The sequence below is a fragment of the Vanessa tameamea genome, chromosome 2 (genome assembly GCF_037043105.1).
Source record: "Vanessa tameamea isolate UH-Manoa-2023 chromosome 2, ilVanTame1 primary haplotype, whole genome shotgun sequence".
Classification (NCBI taxonomy): domain Eukaryota; kingdom Metazoa; phylum Arthropoda; class Insecta; order Lepidoptera; family Nymphalidae; genus Vanessa; species Vanessa tameamea.
In genome coordinates, this window is record NC_087310.1 from 8012543 (window position 1) to 8031553 (window position 19011).

General features: G+C 33.4%; 1 protein-coding gene across 1 annotated transcript; it reads right to left on the minus strand.

Annotated features, from left to right (window-relative positions):
- Positions 1-381: 381 nt before the first annotated feature.
- Positions 382-18770, minus strand: LOC113398961 (serine/arginine repetitive matrix protein 1-like). The gene is made up of 5 exons (XM_026637927.2): positions 18541-18770; positions 3932-4091; positions 2398-3224; positions 1480-1624; positions 382-635 (listed from the first exon to the last, which is right to left on the minus strand). The coding sequence occupies exons 2-5, from the start codon at positions 4083-4085 to the stop codon at positions 505-507; spliced, it is 1257 nt and encodes a 418-aa protein (XP_026493712.2). The 5' UTR covers positions 4086-4091; positions 18541-18770; the 3' UTR covers positions 382-504.
- Between the last annotated feature and the right edge of the window lie 241 nt (positions 18771-19011).

The window sequence follows — 19011 nt, forward strand, 5'->3', positions numbered from 1 at the left end:
TTTTTTACATTCTTACAGAAATTTTAAAAATAGAATAAATAAAAGCTAGTTAGTAGCCAGTGAATTTTAACTTTCGTCATGAATCATATTATCACAGACTAATATTTTTGTCTTCTTTAATAATTACATATATATTAAATATAATAAAATGTGCTTTTGTGACAGCAATAATAAAAATTAAAAGCATTCTATTTTTAAATAATGTTCTTAAGCAAAAAGTGCATAATATTACAAACCTAGGAATAGTGTAGACGTTTGGTCTTGCATGTTGTCATGTAAACTTTTTAGTATCCATCTTTGGATTAAGTTAATGAATTTATGTTAACTACAAGAAATACTTAAGTTTACAATGCAAATAACAATTTACTAAAGTCAAAAGTCTGCTTAAGCATCGGGCATCACATTATTTTACAATATAAAATACACAGTAATTATTTACAAAGTGGAGTAGGATGAGACGTTAGTTTGCGCCTGAAGCGGATCACCGCAACAGGCGCAAGGCAGTCAGCGCGCGGGCGCCCGTCTTGTTACCCGCAGGATTACAGGACCAGCACGCACATCTTTAAAGAGTCTGATTGCTTCACTATGTGTCAAACCAGCTGTGCCTCGCCCATTCACTGACAATATTTCATCTCCTGAAATGTACAATATTTGTCATTAGTTTATTTAAGGAAGACGAGCGAATGGACCAGATGACAATATGTGGTCAACTTGGTCCATGGATGCTAAATTAATAATAAATATAAACCACTTGTCACATCAGCAATGCACCATAACCACGGGGTCTAAGATGTCATCATTTGTTCGTCATTAATTTAATAGACGATGCCAGTTTAAATCTTAAATAATTGTATTACAACAATGTAAAATGAATTTATCAATAATTTTAATAATTATATATAACTATTCTCGAGCGACAATGAGTCGTTTAGAAACTTTAAGAATCTTTATTACAATTTTTAATTTATACAAAAAAATATATTCTGCAACTACATAATTGTATTTTTTATTAAGCTAAGCTATTTTCAAGTACCGAGAATTATGTAACCTTTAAACAAGAGCATTGCATGTCGCAGGTGAATAGAAGTCATTTTTTATTGCGCACAGCTGTTATTAAACCGTTGCAAGGGAACATTAGTGTCTATAGTACCGTTAAAATGTAAGTACAATTAAAACGTATTTTGTAACGTAAATAATCTTACAATTTTTATTTATAACAAAAAAAAACTTTTAGTATATCGATCAAACGTATGTACAGTAACTTTTCGTTTAGAAAGTATATCCACACAAGGGAACTTTAGTTTTAATCCCTTCAAAGAGCTGTAGTTAGTTATTTATAAAATAGGTATAAATATGACCTAAATTATGAATATTGCTCGTTTGATGTCGGTTGATCTAATGGTTGATTTTATGCTGTAAACTTTGAAAGTTTAGGTTAACGTTTAAAGTAGTAGGTATATAAAAGTAAATGAAATGTACCTTCACGAAGTAATCCAGATTCTGCTGCTTGTCCATTATTGAAAATAGTTTTGACGAAGATACCCATGTCTCCTCGCGGAGAATCACGTCCGCCGACAATACTAAAGCCAAGTCCTTTGCCTCCGGCTGATTTAGTAAAACGTACCTGGAATTAAACATAATGACATCAGAAAGAATTAATCAATGGTTTTGTTAATATAATAACATTTATAATAAATTATTAAGAGTTTTTCAACGGTTCTTTTCAGGTCAGGGTATTTTCTTTTCCGAACCGGTGGTAGTGTTTAATTTAACAATCAATAAGTAAGTGAAATGCTATTTGTATATTGAATAAAGGAATTTGATTTGATTTGATCATTGTAATGTTGGTCACTACACTTAAAAAGCTATTGAAAGTATCTCTTAGGAGCCATTAATTTATTACGTAAGACGATTTAGGAGGGGAGGGGGCTCGACCATGTCTTATGTATTCTTACAAGGGGGTGGGAAGGAGTCTCGATAGTTCTTACGTAAGATAAAAAAAATGCAAAAAGTTAAAATTATTTGAAAAAGGTTCGATTGTCGAGGTTCGCTCGGGTGCGTATAGGTATAAAACTATATTTTTATTTCCGTGGCAACGGGCCGATCAAAAAAATAAAGATGATTAGTACCTTTGAAATTACGAATAAAAAAATCATAAAATTGATTCTTTGAAACATAAATTAAAGTAAATCAAACGTGTATTCATTTTTTCCTTTAGAGTGTTACGTAATAAATATTAAAGAGGGGGGCAGGGGTCCGCCTATTCTTATTTTTTCTTATAATAGGGGAGGACGGCGTCAAAAACAAGCGAAAATAGTCTTACGTAATAAATGAATGGCCCCTTAATAAGTGACAATATGGTTATATCTAAAATAAACAAGAAATTAAATTGTTTACCTCGAAAGTGTGGGTATCACGTGGTTCAGGTGCAGGTGGTTTTTTATTAGTTTTTGGAGTCGAGCCAGGTGGCGCAGGAGGGGGGCGAGCAGATCGAGGAGTAGAGCTTACTCTTAACTCAGCTACAGATTTACGCAGTTGTTGTATAGGTTCTTGGCGCGCATGGACGCGAGGTAGTCTGTAGGGCTCTTCCCAAACCCTATCTGCAGTTTCTGATGTCAATCGGTTAAAGCCGTTTCTGTATATATTTTCTACTTCAACATTTTCACTGTATGGTCTACTTCTAATTTCTTTAGATTTTTTTTTACGCTCTAACCCATAACTATAATCAACAACATCACGACTTTCATCATCTTGATTTATGAGAGGTGTTCGATCGCGAGGACTATCTTTCGTTCTGTAAACGTTAGGAGAGCTGCATCGCCTATTTAATGTGGCACTTTGCCGAGGCGGCGATGGCGAAGATGGTGTTCTTCCATTGCTTGGACTAGGAACGTAAAAAGTCGAAGGTTGCTGCGGTGGTGGTGCAAGAACATCGTGAGCTGATAAAGCTCGTCTTCGTAATCCACCACCTAATTTTCCCAACGCTCGAAGTAAATCTGGTGCCCCACTAGTCACACGTAGAGATGCTGTGGTATATACTTTACCACGATGTCTGAAAGACAGCTTTGAAGGCGGTGCGGGTGAGCAGTGTGGAGGTGGTCGCGGGGGCGACGGTGAACATCGTACAGGGCTGGGCTCGCGATTACCGGATCCGGGCCGCAATCGCGAACATCGACGTCTTAACTTTCTCCATCTCTGAGATAAATTTGCGTTCCAGCTTTCTTCTGAAAAAATGTTTTGTATGTTAAAATTTAACGTGTTTGGTAACAGTGCTTAAACCGGTATATGATTTTAAATTTCGCTGACATCAAATTGAATATTATACTACAGAATTAAACATAATAAAAGTTTTGGCCATTATAAATTAAGGTCAACAATGGTTCTACGAATAATACATATGTTAAATCTTAAATCTATCAATCTTTTGTTGTTAAACTTAGAATTACAATTTGGCGTTTTTAATTAATAGACAACAATTTGAAAAAGCCATGATACTTTTATATAGATTTATATTTTTAAGTTAACAATATAATTATTAATTAATAATCCGTAAATGTCCCACAACCATTCCAACGCATGTTGGCGGAGTAACCATGTGTCAGAACATCATCCGACATATGCTGGAGACCTCAACATTGTGAGGAGTGACGATATTTTACTTTACCACCGTAGAATTTGGCGATTGATTAAAATAAACACATGAAATTTTACCGGTAATTGCCCGGGTTTAAAAATTTTCAGTTAAAATCCACTCTACTAGGCCAAGTGTGCCGAGCTAATTAGTGTATGCACTAATCCAAACTTTTTAGTGCCGGATATAGCTATTGTTGGCATTTTAATTTAAGACTTTATTTTAGAAATTAGTGATATTATTTTATTTTGTTAATGAATTATTTACATACTTTTGTTATTTACACAGTTTTGTTAGTACCTTTTTTATTGGTATCGGCATCAGATGCATAGTCGTGTGTACGAGGCGGTTGCGCGGGCGGCGTGGCGGGTGCAGCAAAACTGTGACGTAGGGGCGTCATTCGCAGCAACCGCGGTCGGTCGCCACCGCGGGACCCCCACGCAGGTGCTCCCATTGTTTACTGAAATAGTATCAATAGCTATATTAATCATTAATATATTATTGTTACCTAATCATTTGTTTCACAATTGTGATATAATAAATTTAAGCTTAGCTGACGGTCGTTTATTTGTAATAATAATGAAAGGTATACGTACAAACTTTGTATACTAAATATATTCTGCTTAGTACATAAAAAAATGGTTTATCCTTAATTTTTATATAATAACTATACATATGTATACTATATACAAGTTACAATTGTCATTACAGACAAATGCCACTTTTTCATTATTTATTTAAAGTGAACAACCGAACAAAGCGATATAAATAAATAATATAATCGGAAAATACAAATAAGCAGACGTCTAGGCACATGTAAAGAAGGTTAAGCACCTCGCTTATCTCTTAATGTTACTTCGCGTTGATAACAAAATTTTATGTTATAGAAGTACCCAATTGTTTTGCAATATTTAACCGAAATAACTATATAACTAGAGGACTGCATAAGTTGAACTCATCATGTCATTTGGTTTTTTTTTAAGCGATCGGTAGGCTGACGTTCATAAGGTAAGTGGTCACCACTGCCTTTAGACATTGACATCGAATAAAATTTTAGCCATTTTGGAAACTGAGATCCCTTATGCCTGTAGTTACACTGGCAATGTATTACTGCTTATCAGTAGAATATATGATAAGTGGTACCTACCCAGATGGGCTTGCAGAAAACTCTACCACAAAATGACTTAAAAATTAATGTGAAGAAATATTAATAATCATAATGTATTCCAGATTTTATTAGAAATACATTGTATTATGTTCGAAATTTTTATCTGAAAATATTTTAATGATTCAATTTGTGTCCGGTTCAGTTGAGTGACCAGCATGGTCTCATCTCAATTTTAATGGTACTGGACATTGTTAAGTTATATCTGAAGCATACAATTTGGTGCGAAATTTTTTAAGACTATATTTTCTTAATTTTAAGTATTTATTATCGATGAAAATCAATTCTATTATATAACTAAACTAAACAGCAGTCGTATCACTTGTAGGAATAATTATAAACAAATGGTACTTAAGAGTTGAAAGGGTTCCTATTATTAGCCGAGTGTGGTTTGCCGGGTTAGTTCTAGATATGTGCTTTAAATGTGAAGTACTTCGGCGTATGAATACAAAAATAAATTTCCCTTAAATAACATTTCCTAATACTTTTATATATTAAATAAGTTAATTAAAAATACTTGAACGTTAAATCTACATTATGAAATGATAACGTCAGTTCTTTTGATTAATCTTATAAAATGAAGATTTAAACTGTATATAAGAGTTTACTTGAATGAAGAAAGTTTCGTTGGTTTTTTGAAAAAAAAAATATCACCAACATAAAGTGTTTTAAGCCATTGTTAGCACAAAAGTAATTTAAAAATGTATGCCTTAAACGTTTAAGTTCAGCAAATCAGTCGTGGTACTAAACAACGTTGTTAATGTCTTTAGCCTAATATAGTTCTTATAGTAATTGTAATAAATTTTAAAATAAGCTGCTTTTGTTTACTTCGCTAAGTGACCAAATAGAGATTGACCACCATAACACCCACTCGGCGTGGGCTTAGGTAGGGCAAACAACTAACATCCGGAGATCATCGGGTACCTTATATCTTAGTCGGTCAGAACTTTGGCTTTTCGTAACATTGCATGACAACGATGTTGGTTCGAATAAATAATATGTTGTAGTTACGTAACAATCGTAATTTCCCTTAATTTTACAATACAGGTTTTCATTTCGTTTAATGACGATTATCTTATAGATTGTCGCCTTTGTCTTTATGTATACGAAGAACTTGGAATATTATTTTTTCTTAAAATCAAAATGATCGTAAAATAGAATCTCCACAGACGGTGCGTCAAATATTCCGCGCCGCCGCCGGTGCGTTACGGATATCCGGCCGAGAAACGGCTGCGTTCTCCCCATACTGAACACGTTCATTATCCTATACATAACTATTATACATCTGGCCATGAAAATTAAGAATCTTACTAGGCCTTGAGCGGTAGGGATCGCGTGTTCGGAATAAATAAAGTCCGGAATGTTTTAAATGAACGCTTTATTACTCTTTTAAAGCGATAGTTGTTTGAGCATTAGAAATTTTAGTGTTTTTAAAAAATATTAAATATACATGTTTTTTTTAACGGGGTTAATCGTACGTGCTAATGAAACTTAAAATACCGGAAAAAAAGTATTTATATGAGTTCTAATATTCAAAAATTCTATGAGAGATGTCTAATAAAATGAGCCTAAAAATACTTTTATCAATAATTAAATTACCTGTAACATCTACTAATACAATAACGGATATATGTATATGTAAGTTAAAATATATTCAACATTAAAATTTAGCTCTTAATATTATTATTTTAATTCGGTTGATTGGCCCAAGTGAAATAAATTGACAGTAACGAACCAAATGTGGGACAGTATGTCGTTAGGATGTAGGATAATGGCGCCGATTAATATTAATTCTATGGCAAGAGTTACCAACCGTAAAAAATATTACTGGTTACAGAACTGTGGTCACCAGGGAGAAATAAATACAGATGTGTAATTAAATTCCCGCTATACCTAAACAGGGGCGATCTTTAATATCCAATGGCCCTGCGGTTGAATTTTAGTAGGGAGGAAAGATTTATTGCTAGTGGCAAGGAATGCCTACCATTGGTTCTGTACAAATAATATTATACTTCCCACAAAATGATTGCGATTAAATCTATTTTCTTTTCTTGTTTTTTGATTTTGTTATACTCTATTTATCGACATTAAATAAAAATTATGTTAAGCCGTTTGATTTCGAACAATTAATTATGCATTTTTTCTAATATAAGAGCTGTTTAAACTTTTTTGTAATAATAATATACTTCGCAAATGTTTAAAGTATATTGCTGTTGTCTATCAGTGTAATGGTGATAAATATTAGATTGTGTTTCTATGATATTAAAGCAAGAATCAGAGTAGCCGGTCTGAAAGCATTGTTAATTTGCGCCGGTCGGTACCGTTGTGAGCCGAATTCGGCCGTCGGTGGTCACTGCTCTTCCGGCCAACAGTTTATGCAAGTCTAGCATTTCCCGCTAGTCTAAATGAAGAATTAAAATGATACTAGGTATTGATATTTGTCTAGAATTGTTCTTTTTAAATAAATGTTTCTACCTTTTTTTTCAGAGTCCATCGTTTTATTTAACAAATTTTTAATTTTGAGTCACTAGCATTTTATACATGTGATCTTTGTTAACGTCTAGTCCATTTTATGATTTTCATTTTATTTACTCAATGTGGTCTTTTTAATATTGCTTGCATCTTACTTTGTGAAAGCACTGTCACAAATCTGACAATAATGTCAGATAAAATAAACACTAAGTCCAAATCCCAACAAACCTATTTATAAGAAATTGTTGTTTTACAAAAGCAGTAGTAGTTTAGTTTTTGAAAGAACCTCAACACGACCGCCAGATGTGTTGAATGTTGAATTTGTAACATCTGTATTTGATCACATCGATTGGATATCTTATACTGTGGCTACTAAGCCAACATCTAGTATTCAACATTTTACGATGTAAGGTCAAAAAACTTATAATATTTCTAACGCCATTAAATTCGTCTTTATAAAATTTTTATATAATATATTTATACTTGATTGATGATTTACAGTAATTAATATTACCATATTTAGATCAGCTCTAAATGAGGTTCGTTTACCTCATTTCCCATAATAAAATGTGTGAATTAGTTAAGAGAACAGGGCTTCCGTTATTTGTGAGCTAATTAACAATGCCCAGAAGGGCGTTCGCAGGTGTTAAAAACTTTTAATCATCATTATTAGTGCACCTACTTTGTTATTGCATAAAGATGATAACTAAAACTTCGGAATATGAACTTTTTGAAAACTGGACCCATTTTGTAAAAACATATTTTTGCTGACTACCTCACTGGTATAGTAACTAGGCTGAAGATCCTATGGTCCCGATGTCTAGATTCAAACCCAGATAATCTCAGTAGCGTACCAACGAAGCTGTTGGTTATGGAAGTTGGAAGGGTTAGTACTGTCGTGCCTCGGGTAGCAAATTAATCCCTAGGCCTTATGCCTGAATTATTCCAGTCGTTTCGAATTCCAATCACAATATAAGATTGCGGAAATAGATATTGTACTTGTGTTTGCACACACATTTATGGAGAAAATCCTAGCCTGCGCAGAGAGCTCCGATTAAGATGAGAATGCCCGAGAGTCGGTTAAAAGCACAACAATATCGTGCACGAATAAATAACATTATTTAAAATTATTTAATCGTAACCACAAAGTGTGGTCATTACAAATCTTGCTGATGACATTCATTAAGCTTACAATTACGAACACAATGAGTATATCACAAACCACAATAATATTTGTCATGCGTTTTTGTTACCTACAGCCACGGCGTTAAAATACCAAGTAAATGCTGAATATTAAGACATTTGATAATAGTAAAGTTAAATAAGTATTTATGTTGCGTGTAACGGGTTCGTGTCTATACAGCGCCCACACTTATTAACGAAACTGAGATTTATGCGTAGCTACGAGGGCGATAGTGGTACAACAGGGCCTGTGGAATGTGGCCCAAGTTTAGTATTGTTTGTGTAGACACATTCGAAAGATTCACACTTTTATTTGTATATAAATTTAATGCACCAGCTTATAAATATTACATTGCTGGGCTTGGTCTACTCCCCTTGAGAGGAGGTTTAACGCTTATTTCAACACGCTGCAAAGCACGTGGAGGGTTCCTCACGATGTTTGGCTTCACCGCGCAGCTCGTATTGGGTTATAAACAAAATATTAAGCAAATGAAAATTCAGATACGCTTGCTTTCAATTTTGATAAGATCACTGGGCCATGGAGTTCATAGTAGTAATTCATTTTTATTAATCGGTATTTAATGTTACAGATATCATTCGGGTTGATCTAACACACCCAGTAGCGGCATGGTGAAATAATCTCCAACAAACATGTGTTAGCCTTATCAATTTTTTTGTGAATATCAAGCATTTCACTGAAAAAATTGCGAACAAACAAACAAGTGATAAGTGAAGTGAAGGAAAGCTACAATATTATAAAAATCAACGAGTCAAACAATGTACTAAAGCATATGATATGTACATATATATAGTATTATAAGGTCTTCTGTAAAATATATACCTATTATAATGTGAAAGTGCCATATCAATCCGATTAGTATTTTTTGCACAAATACGCAAAAAATAAAAAAACAAACCTCTTAAAATATAACCAAGAAAATAATACTTATGTGATATGTTTTGTCTGAGTAAAAAGTTTATTTGAATATACTATTGAAACTAAACTTAATGAATGTCAACATTTGTAGGTCTTTTAGAACGAAGCGAGATATAGCTACTAATTATTTCTACCTTCTTTCATAGTGTTATATGTTTTCTTAGCGTAAGTAGGACGAACACGGTACAATTGTCACAGCAAACTCGCAGCGATCGCACATTAGGTAATTTTTCTTAGCTTTGACTTATACTATCTCAGATTCATCGCTATTATTTTGTTACCCATAAATACACGCTTTTATGTAAACAGGTACGCATTAGGTTATTTGAGACTAGTTTTCGCATGCGACTTCGCTCGCGTTTTAGGTGTTAGGCATAAAAAAGTAGCTCCTATGCCCTTGCAGTTCAAGCTTGCTTCTACCAAACGTCATCAAATTTATTTTAGTAGTTTGGCCGTGAGTAAGCAACAGAAAGACAGAATCGATTTCGAATTTTTAATATTTGTCTAGATAAACAATAATCTCACTGATAAATCCACAATGTGCAGTTAAAGTACACGCAATGCTGTATAGCATCTTTTCATCACCGATGTTCTAGATCTCATTCAACGTATCTGAGAAATGATGGTTTGTTCTTGCCATTATGTTGTTCAGTCACCTTTATTAATTTTTTCTCAGGTGAAATCGTTTGTTCTAGTTATACCAACATTTATTTTTTAATAAGAAAGTACGATGCTATTGTGTTTAAAGTTACTGAAATAGTATACCAAGAATAGTACTTTATGTAATAAACACAGTGGTGGCAAAATCGAATGTAACCTGATTAAGAAGCCCACCACAGGGCCAGATAAAACCCAGTAGTGATCATTTAACTGAGGTCCCGACACTTTGGAATGGAAATAGTTACTGGGTATAATTAAACTTTTCTAAATGAGATTTCAATGGTCACATTTATTTATCTCAAAATAATTGGCACTTTGTAGCTTTATTATTTTGAATATTTGTCTGGAGAGGTTGCGATTCGTTTGACTACAAATATTTGAATTTCTTGTGTATTTATTTGTTCTGCTCTTCTTTTATAGACGACATTACATAAAAGTTATATTTGCCAGGATTTGTTTAGTCAGTTGCTTGCTATAGCATTGACTTTTTTAGATCGTAAGTTTCATTTGGGAGACTGGGTGAATAAAAAACCTCTTTTAGTAATGAAAAATCCTAGGGCCCCTGAGATCCCAGTTATCCAGCTTACACTGTGTAACAATATTTGAGTATTTTTGTAGTATCTACTTACCATTCAAATAAAACTATATAAAGTTATACTTATATGTGAAATTAGATTAATAGATATCTGAAATTTTATTAGTCCACATTTAATTTAGTTTTCTTTATAATAATTTAAATTCTGTAAGTCAAAGTAAACAATATCACAAAAACAAATCATACTGAGAAATATATATACTGTATTTTTTAAATAAAGTGCGTGTGTAAATTGAAAATCGAGGCGTATATAGACTATGTTGGGTAACTATTTAAACAATGATGTAAGGGTCTTCATTGGAACAGATAGTATAAAGCATACGACTATGAATGCGGTGCGTTTAATCAACGTTTGAACTGTATACGTTGTGATTAATATAAAACAATGTTTTATTTCGAAATTGTACGTGTATTTTACTAACATCATTGATTCGTTTACAAACAGTGCATCACGAAAAATAGGAAGATTGTGAGTATTTCGAATGTTACTGGAAAATTACACAGAACTTTATTGCAGACTAATGAAATTTAAAAACAGAATATAGACCAGTAATATGTTCAATGGGCCTTGTCGCTAAAGCGACATTTAGCCTTAAGGTATAAAAATAGGAAAATAACCAATACGAAGAATTAAAATATTAATTTCGAAATCATCTGTAGGCAAGCTTTGACTTTGACATGTCGCTATTGGGATTTGCGAGTGAATGAATTAAATGGTAAGAGCTTTCATTCCACCAGATGCATATCTCGTATGCTTTATAAAGCCCTTAGAAAATCAGATAGTATCTGTATAATGTTTGCGTACTTTCTCTTGATAAATGTTTAAGAATTTAATTAATGAGAAATAAACTATTCAGTATATTCAGTAATTTTTTTAAATATTATATATACAAACAATTTAATTGAAAACCGTTTGAAAATAGGTTTTTTTTTGGATGATGTCGCAACGTACAAACATGATTGAATTACTAAATAATTCGAAACTTAGTTACAGCACATTCATAAAAATGTATTAAAATATAAATACAACTTCATAGGTCACTATTATATAATATGATTCAATTCAAATTAGTTTCTTATATGTAAAAAGAAAAACCTCCATTTAATTATTGCAAATAGCACAGTATACAAATGATTTTATTTGAAATATAAAAACTTCTTTTGTAATATCTGTCAATCAATAAGCAAAGGAAAGTAATATCGAGAACTAACTTTCTAGTTATTATTACAGCAGTCTATTTCTGACTGATTTGCGCCGTTGGTATTTTATTGTGATTTTAATTATAAACAAACATATTAGTTTATGTTTAATGGTTATTTTCTATATACGAGGTTGATTATACACATCAGCCCGCATTCGTCCACTGCTGGACATAGGCCTCTCCAAATGCACGCCACTGTGGTCTTTCTTCGGCAACTCGCATCCAGCTCCTGCCAGCCGTCTTGCGCAAATCGTCACTCCACCGTGCCTGAGGACGTCCTACACTACGTTTGCCGAGACGCGGTCTCCACTCTAGAACACGTTTTCCCCAACGGTTATCGGTTCTACGACAAATATGGCCAGCCCACTGCCACTTCAGCTTACTAATCCGGTGGGCTATGTCGATGACCTTGGTTCTCTGACGGATCACCTCATTTCTGATGCGATCCCTCAGAGATACTCCGAGCATAGCCCTTTCCATAGCACGCTGAGCGACTTTAACCCGGTGGACCAGCTTTGTCGTGAGTGTCCACGTTTCGGCTCCGTATGTCATGACGGGTAGGACGCACTGGTTGAAGACTTTCGTCTTAAGGCACTGTGGGATCGACGATGTGAAGATTCGTCGTAGCTTCCCAAATGCTGCCCAACCTAGCTGAATTCTTCTATTCAACTCATCCTCAAAGTTGTTTCTACCTAATCGCAATGTCTGCCCGAGGTAGACATATTTTTGAACAACTTCGAGGACGGTACCGTGTATCGCAATCGGTTCCGGTAGAACATGTTCATTGAACATGACCTTGGTTTTATCCAAGTTCATCCGTAGGCCGATGCGCATAGAAGAATCAGCCAGCTCATTCAGCATCTGTTGCAGGTCCTGCAGCGTTTCTGCCATGATGACGATGTCGTCTGCGAATCTCAAGTGAGAGATGTACTCGCCATTGATGTTGATGCCACGCCCTTTCCAGTTTAGCGTCTTGAACATGTCCTCCATTGCATTAGTGAACAATTTGGGGGAAATAACGTCCCCTTGTCTCACTCCTCGATGCAATGGTATGGGATTCGTTTGACGACTCTGTACTTGGACGGACATGGTGGCGGCCTTGTAGAGACATCTCATCACTTGGATGTATCGCCAATCAACTTGGCAACGCTGCAGGGACTCCAGAACAGCCCAGATTTCAACCGAATCAAACGCCTTCTCATAGTCCACGAATGCAAGACACAGGGGCCGATTATACTCATGGGACTTCTGTATAATCTGCCGCACTGTGTGGATGTGGTCTATGGTGCCGTATCCGCTCCGAAATCCGGCCTGTTCCGGGGGTTGGAATTCGTCGAATCTTCGCGCAAGACGGTTCGTGATCACTCTTGAAAACAGCTTATAGATGTGGCTCATTAGGGATATGGGTCGATAGTTCTTCAGCAGGGTCTTGTCTCCCTTTTTGAAGAACAGGACGACCACACTCCTACTCCACGCCTCCGGAGTTCTCCCTTCGAAGAGGACAGAGTTATAAAGCTTCTGGAGCTCCCTCAGTACGGGTTTACCTCCTGCTTTCAATAGCTCTGTTGTAACGCCGTCCTCTCCAGGGGCTTTTCCATTTTTAAGCTGTTTAAGAGCAATCTCAATTTCGCCAATACTGACTTCTGGCAGGTCTTCGGTGAAATGGCGTGTTAATGTAGCTCTAGGATCCTCATTTTCGGGATCAGGTCAGGTTGATTATAGTTTTATATAAATTATAACATATACATACATATAATACATAAAAATAAAATAATGATAGAACCGTACGCAAAATAAACGAAATAAAATAATGTGTCGAATAAATATTAAATAAATTACTTGTCAACGTGGTGTCTACGGCTCAAAAAATCTTTACAAAGAACAGCTTTGTCGAGTGCCGGTTCAGGAATTCTTCATCTATTCAGTACTGTCGTTGACCGTCCTCTTATATATCTCGATACATAAAGAAACCATTGTCCGCATGCGGGCTTCATTATCGGACGTGGGAGACCTAACATATTAGTTTTCTCGTATATTACAATGTACTTGTATCTATCTTTTTTATCTAAAGACAATGAATTTCAATTATATTAAATATAGTTGTTAATTGGTATCTTCCACGTTTTATTTTTTTCTTTACTCTAGTTTTTAGTTGTATTGGGTAATTTTATCAATCCTTCGTAATATATTTTTTTGCGCATGCTTTTGAGACTTTCAAAATGTTATTATTTAAAAATTTAAAAAAATATGAGTTAATTTAAAAATAAGTTTTACAACTTGTCTAAAAGTTTATTTTGATGTAAAAATTGAGATGTGAAGGATTGTTTGAGTATCAATAATGTAAGAATCAAGTCAGAATTACAGATTTATATGATATTAATCAGGCTTGAATCTTAAGCTTGCTAAGCAGTTCTTTATAACCTTTATGAATAATCAAAGTGAATTTATAAATAAGTAACACTAAGACATGGCAACATATTATACAAACATACCATGAGCCTTGAATTCTTGTTAGTAGGTACAATAAATATAAACATATAATATTATGTTAAGATGGCTAACGCCTGTGGCTTTGTATGGAAATGTATTATTTTTTATTTATTTACGAAAATTAAGGTTATATAGCAAAAAAATTGTAATGATTATAAATGTTTTTTTTTTTTTAAGATCTGTTCACTCTAAAAGGCGCGCCCACGATAATTTTTCGTCTTGCATTAACAAATAATATAATCCAATTTGTTTTTTTTTGTCTATTCTTAGTCTCACGCACACTAAGGCAGCTTGTAGGTACGAGCGTCACTCCAAAGCACGCCGATACTTAAGCGTGGAGGGGCGCACCTTCGTCGGTGAATAGATCTATACACTGTGTTACAGTTTTTAACGCCAATATCTGTTGTTTAAAGTCAATTTAACTACATCACTTAAATATTATTGACAAAGATAGCACAGAATACGAAAAATTAAATTTATGAAGACCACGTAGATTTTTATTATTAATTTCGATATATTTATTTTATGCTTGTTAAGGATTTGAGATTTAATCAATAAGTATTCAGAAAATGTTCAATGAACAAAAAGGATAAGAAAATAGTTAAATCTATTATTGCGACTCAAACTTTTTTGTAAGAAAAATGACAATTAACTTGTCCTTCAAATAGTCAACTAAAATTTAGTGCAAGAAAGACATCAAATAAGTAAATAATTGTTCGCGACCCTCAAGAAATAAATGAAATGAAATGTCCAGTTTGTGGGAAGTTTCGCGATGCGGTTCTTATTAAGAAAAAGAATTCTTCTTTTTTAGAATTGAGCAGAACTACCTAAAAATTAAGATTTAGCTGGCTTAAAGGAAACATAATTAATTACAGAAATTGGTAATTAAAGTGACAGCACTTTTGACGTATTTAACAAATAGACGCGTCGTATCGCACTTCAAATCACACAAATCAATCATACTTTTGTATTATAATTTGAGATTAATTAAGGTAAAATAGGCCAAAAACACTTGCCCCCAAAGTTGATATCTCAAGAGTCAATAACTTTTTAATTATTAGAAAATTAGACAGAATGCTCGGCACTTTAGCCAATGTTTTAGTTGGCCTAAGCTAAAAGAACGTAAATCTTCGGGGGGCGTACATTTAATTATTATATAAGTAATATTATGTTATCCTCTTTCTATGAATTTAAAAAATATAATCAAGTTTATTTTTGGTATGTGGCAATATTATAACTTTAAATTTTACAATAATAACTGTATTGCTATAAACTGGATATTAGTGCAGTCTTTTAGTGTTGAGTGTCGTGACTTGTAATAACGTGAAAGGTTGCAGAATGTAGATACACGTCAAATGTTATCTTGGTTGTTATAGATCAAGGACTTCGCTGATTTGGAATAAAGCTGAACCCAACATCAAATTTTCGATATTTATTAAGTTATGTCATCAGCGAGTCTAAAACAGATCACATATAATCTTTTTTTCAATTATTTTATTTCGTAACAGATAAAATGATGGTGGTCTTGATGCAGATAGAACGATTATAATACATACTTCCTTTAAATAATTCTATACCTTATGATGAAGCATTGTATTAAATAATAATAATTTCGTTTAAAACATGCCAAGTGTAAGGAAAAATATACACACGGATAAATACTTTTAAACTCAGTAAATATGACGACTACGGAACATGCGATTTACGAATAATAATTTGAAGACATTGACATTTGACAAATGAAAAACAAAACAATGTCATTATAATTTGCATTTGCAATTTTCCAATGATCAAAATACTTATATATAGCCTATTCCAATCGAAGTAGGAATAAAGATAAACAAACCTTAGATTTACGTATTTCATTCGATTTCCTAATAAGTCAGCTAAACTGTTCACTACTAAGAGTTTATCATTAATATTGTTAGTATAAAATACTATTACACTTACCTACTTATATCCATTTTAATTTTATAGATATATAACAGTTTCGTCGACGTTCAAAACGCTATTATTGCGCAAATCCATAGTGAATATCATAGATTAATGAAGCTCTCGACCAATGATATTGCCTCAAATTACTGTCAATTGTTGTTTATTTGGTTTATCTCCTCTAGTGGTTGGAAAAGAGTAGGTATATGAATATATTAAGTTTACTACAAAATGATATAACTAAAAGTTTAAATGTCATTTGGAATATATATATCATGGTATCAACATGTAAATGTATCTTCTTCTAGAAATAGAGGAATTGTTGTTTAACTAAACACCCTCAAAATAACGTTTATAAGTAACGCCGTTACGTGAAAACAGATGTTTAAGTTACTTTAACAAATATTTTTTCTTGTTGAGCTTCAATTAGTTTGCTTACTTATTGCGCCTAGCAACACTAGTCTGCCTTTTTATATTCATAAAATATGCCTAGGTCAGGTTTTTCTTTTATTAAAATAATTCTTTTATTAATACATGCAATTGTAATTTATCAAAATATTAAACGACGATACAAGAAAATAACAGAAAAATAATTTAGGCGAATGAATTTTGTCCGGCTCCTTTTAGAAACATTTTAACTAAATTATCATACTTATGTACTTACTTACTATTAAATAATACAACTCGCAAAAAAATAAAACTATTTTTACTTGTATAGAGGTGTACATATATTCAAAATGTCATGACTTTTTAATTCACGGAACAGTTTTTGGTGTTGGATCACGGAACAACTTTAATTTAGTCGCTATATGTTTAATGTGCAAATAATAGGGCCATAGATAATTAGATATACCTACTGAATAAAGCGTTGTCTGGTTGTATTCAAATCTGCTCAATAACAGAAACATTTGTTAATAGCTAAACCCACACATTGCCATAATTGGTGGATCTTGTTTATGTGTTGTGGTAATGACCTAACGCCTTCTTTTCAATAAGGAACATATTATGTTAAATTATAAGCAAGGATATGAAAATGACTCATATTTAAATTTAATTAAAAACGATATTTTACGATCTACGACAGCCTCGATGGTCTAGTGGCTAGGTTATAGTGGTTACAGACCTCGAGGTTCTGATTACAAAACCCGGGTAGGGTCAATAAAAAGTTACTAAATTTATTTCTCAGAAAGAGCTTCTATGTTGGTACTAAATGCCTGGAATGGAAATTGGCAATGCTTACAGCTCCATACCTCGAATAGTATTTAAAGACTGGCAGAAACTTTGCCAGTCGTGTTAGTTTCCGTCCGATTTTAAATGTGAATGAATTGAAAGTGCACCTACTCGTATGTTTCAAATCAAAATATTGCACGCATACTTATGAACTAACGTATGCACAGTTGTTTCATCTTAAACGAGATTAGCTACCGAAATCGGTCTCAATTAAATTATCATAAACATAATCAGAAGATTCAAACTGTCTTTAATTTATCATAGCAGATAAAATACTGTAATATTATGTTTGTTAGGTAAGTGGTTAGGTAATCCGCAAGACATCATTTGCACAACAAAGGGTGTTATAACAATACTATGCATTGATCGTCTAATGGATTGATGTGTGTTACAATAGGTACCGCAATATGCATGCTGTATAGGTAATAAACTGAGGGTGTTGGATGAATACACTGCGAGCTGACTGATACTTCCATGGCCCAGTACAAAGGATTATATCCTTTATATTATTGTAATAAGAGAACAGTAGGTGCAGACGGAATTTTGGTACAATTGTCTACCGGAGTGTGGAGACTGTGAGGGGCCAAGTTATAAGGGGACGAATTACCCCAATGCTATGCACTTTCGCTAGACATGTTTTTTAAAACATTTACGTATCAGTTTTCCAGCTGACTGAAGAGTACGTTAAATTTCATTGATTGAGAATGAATCGAATATGTACAACGCACTATGTATTAAAGTATTTCATACATAAAGAAGTATGTATAATTGTAAAGTATTGAGATTAAGTATTTTAACTCATAATGTATGCATTAGCAATAAGTATGAATTTATATAGATAAACATTATTTGTTAATTTTGTTTTAAATTAAAACAAATATTTCTCAACGAGATTGTGATTTGAAAATAGCCGTTACATTCAAATTGAAATTTATAATTAAGTTAATAGTTTAACAAAATCGATAAAAACAATACTATGGTATTTGAGACAGTTCATTTAAATAATATTCCAATAGTAAGTTTATATATATAATAATAACATACCAAACAAATATTTAACACTGTGATGAAATCCAATACAACGATTAACTTTTCTCTGGGATCCACTGTCATTCCGATATGTTCAATATCGTATTAATTTCTCGGTTCAAACTTCGTTCGAAGCACAGATGCACTCAACTTTACGCGTATCGATCCTACGGAACCGATGCACGCGATAGTGACACCCGTCAACACGTTCGTCTCCACCAACGGCTGAATTAATACTAGCATAACCTTAAAAATTACGCAGCTACGCGACCGTTGAAGAAATTGTTTATACTCAGTACGGTTGTAAATAGGGCGTTAGAACCGAGACGAAAATATTATGACTCATAGTAAGGAAAAGGACGACGATATGTTATGGTAAATATAGGTAGAGCCCATTCGTATAACTGATAAATAATACTTTGAATTAAAGTCTAATTTTGGTGTAAAATTGATTAAGCATATTACGAAAATTGTTGCCATGTTATG

Bases quoted from the DNA above. Each gene is read 5' to 3' on its own strand.
- LOC113398961 (XM_026637927.2), bottom strand. From the start codon at position 4,085: ATGGGAGCACCTGCGTGGGGGTCCCGCGGTGGCGACCGACCGCGGTTG. The intron at 3,225-3,931 runs GTACTAACAAAA...ACATTTTTTCAG, and splicing joins TGCCGATACCAATAAAAAAG to AAGAAAGCTGGAACGCAAAT. The intron at 636-1,479 runs GTACATTTCATT...TGTACATTTCAG, and splicing joins ATCTGGATTACTTCGTGAAG to GAGATGAAATATTGTCAGTG.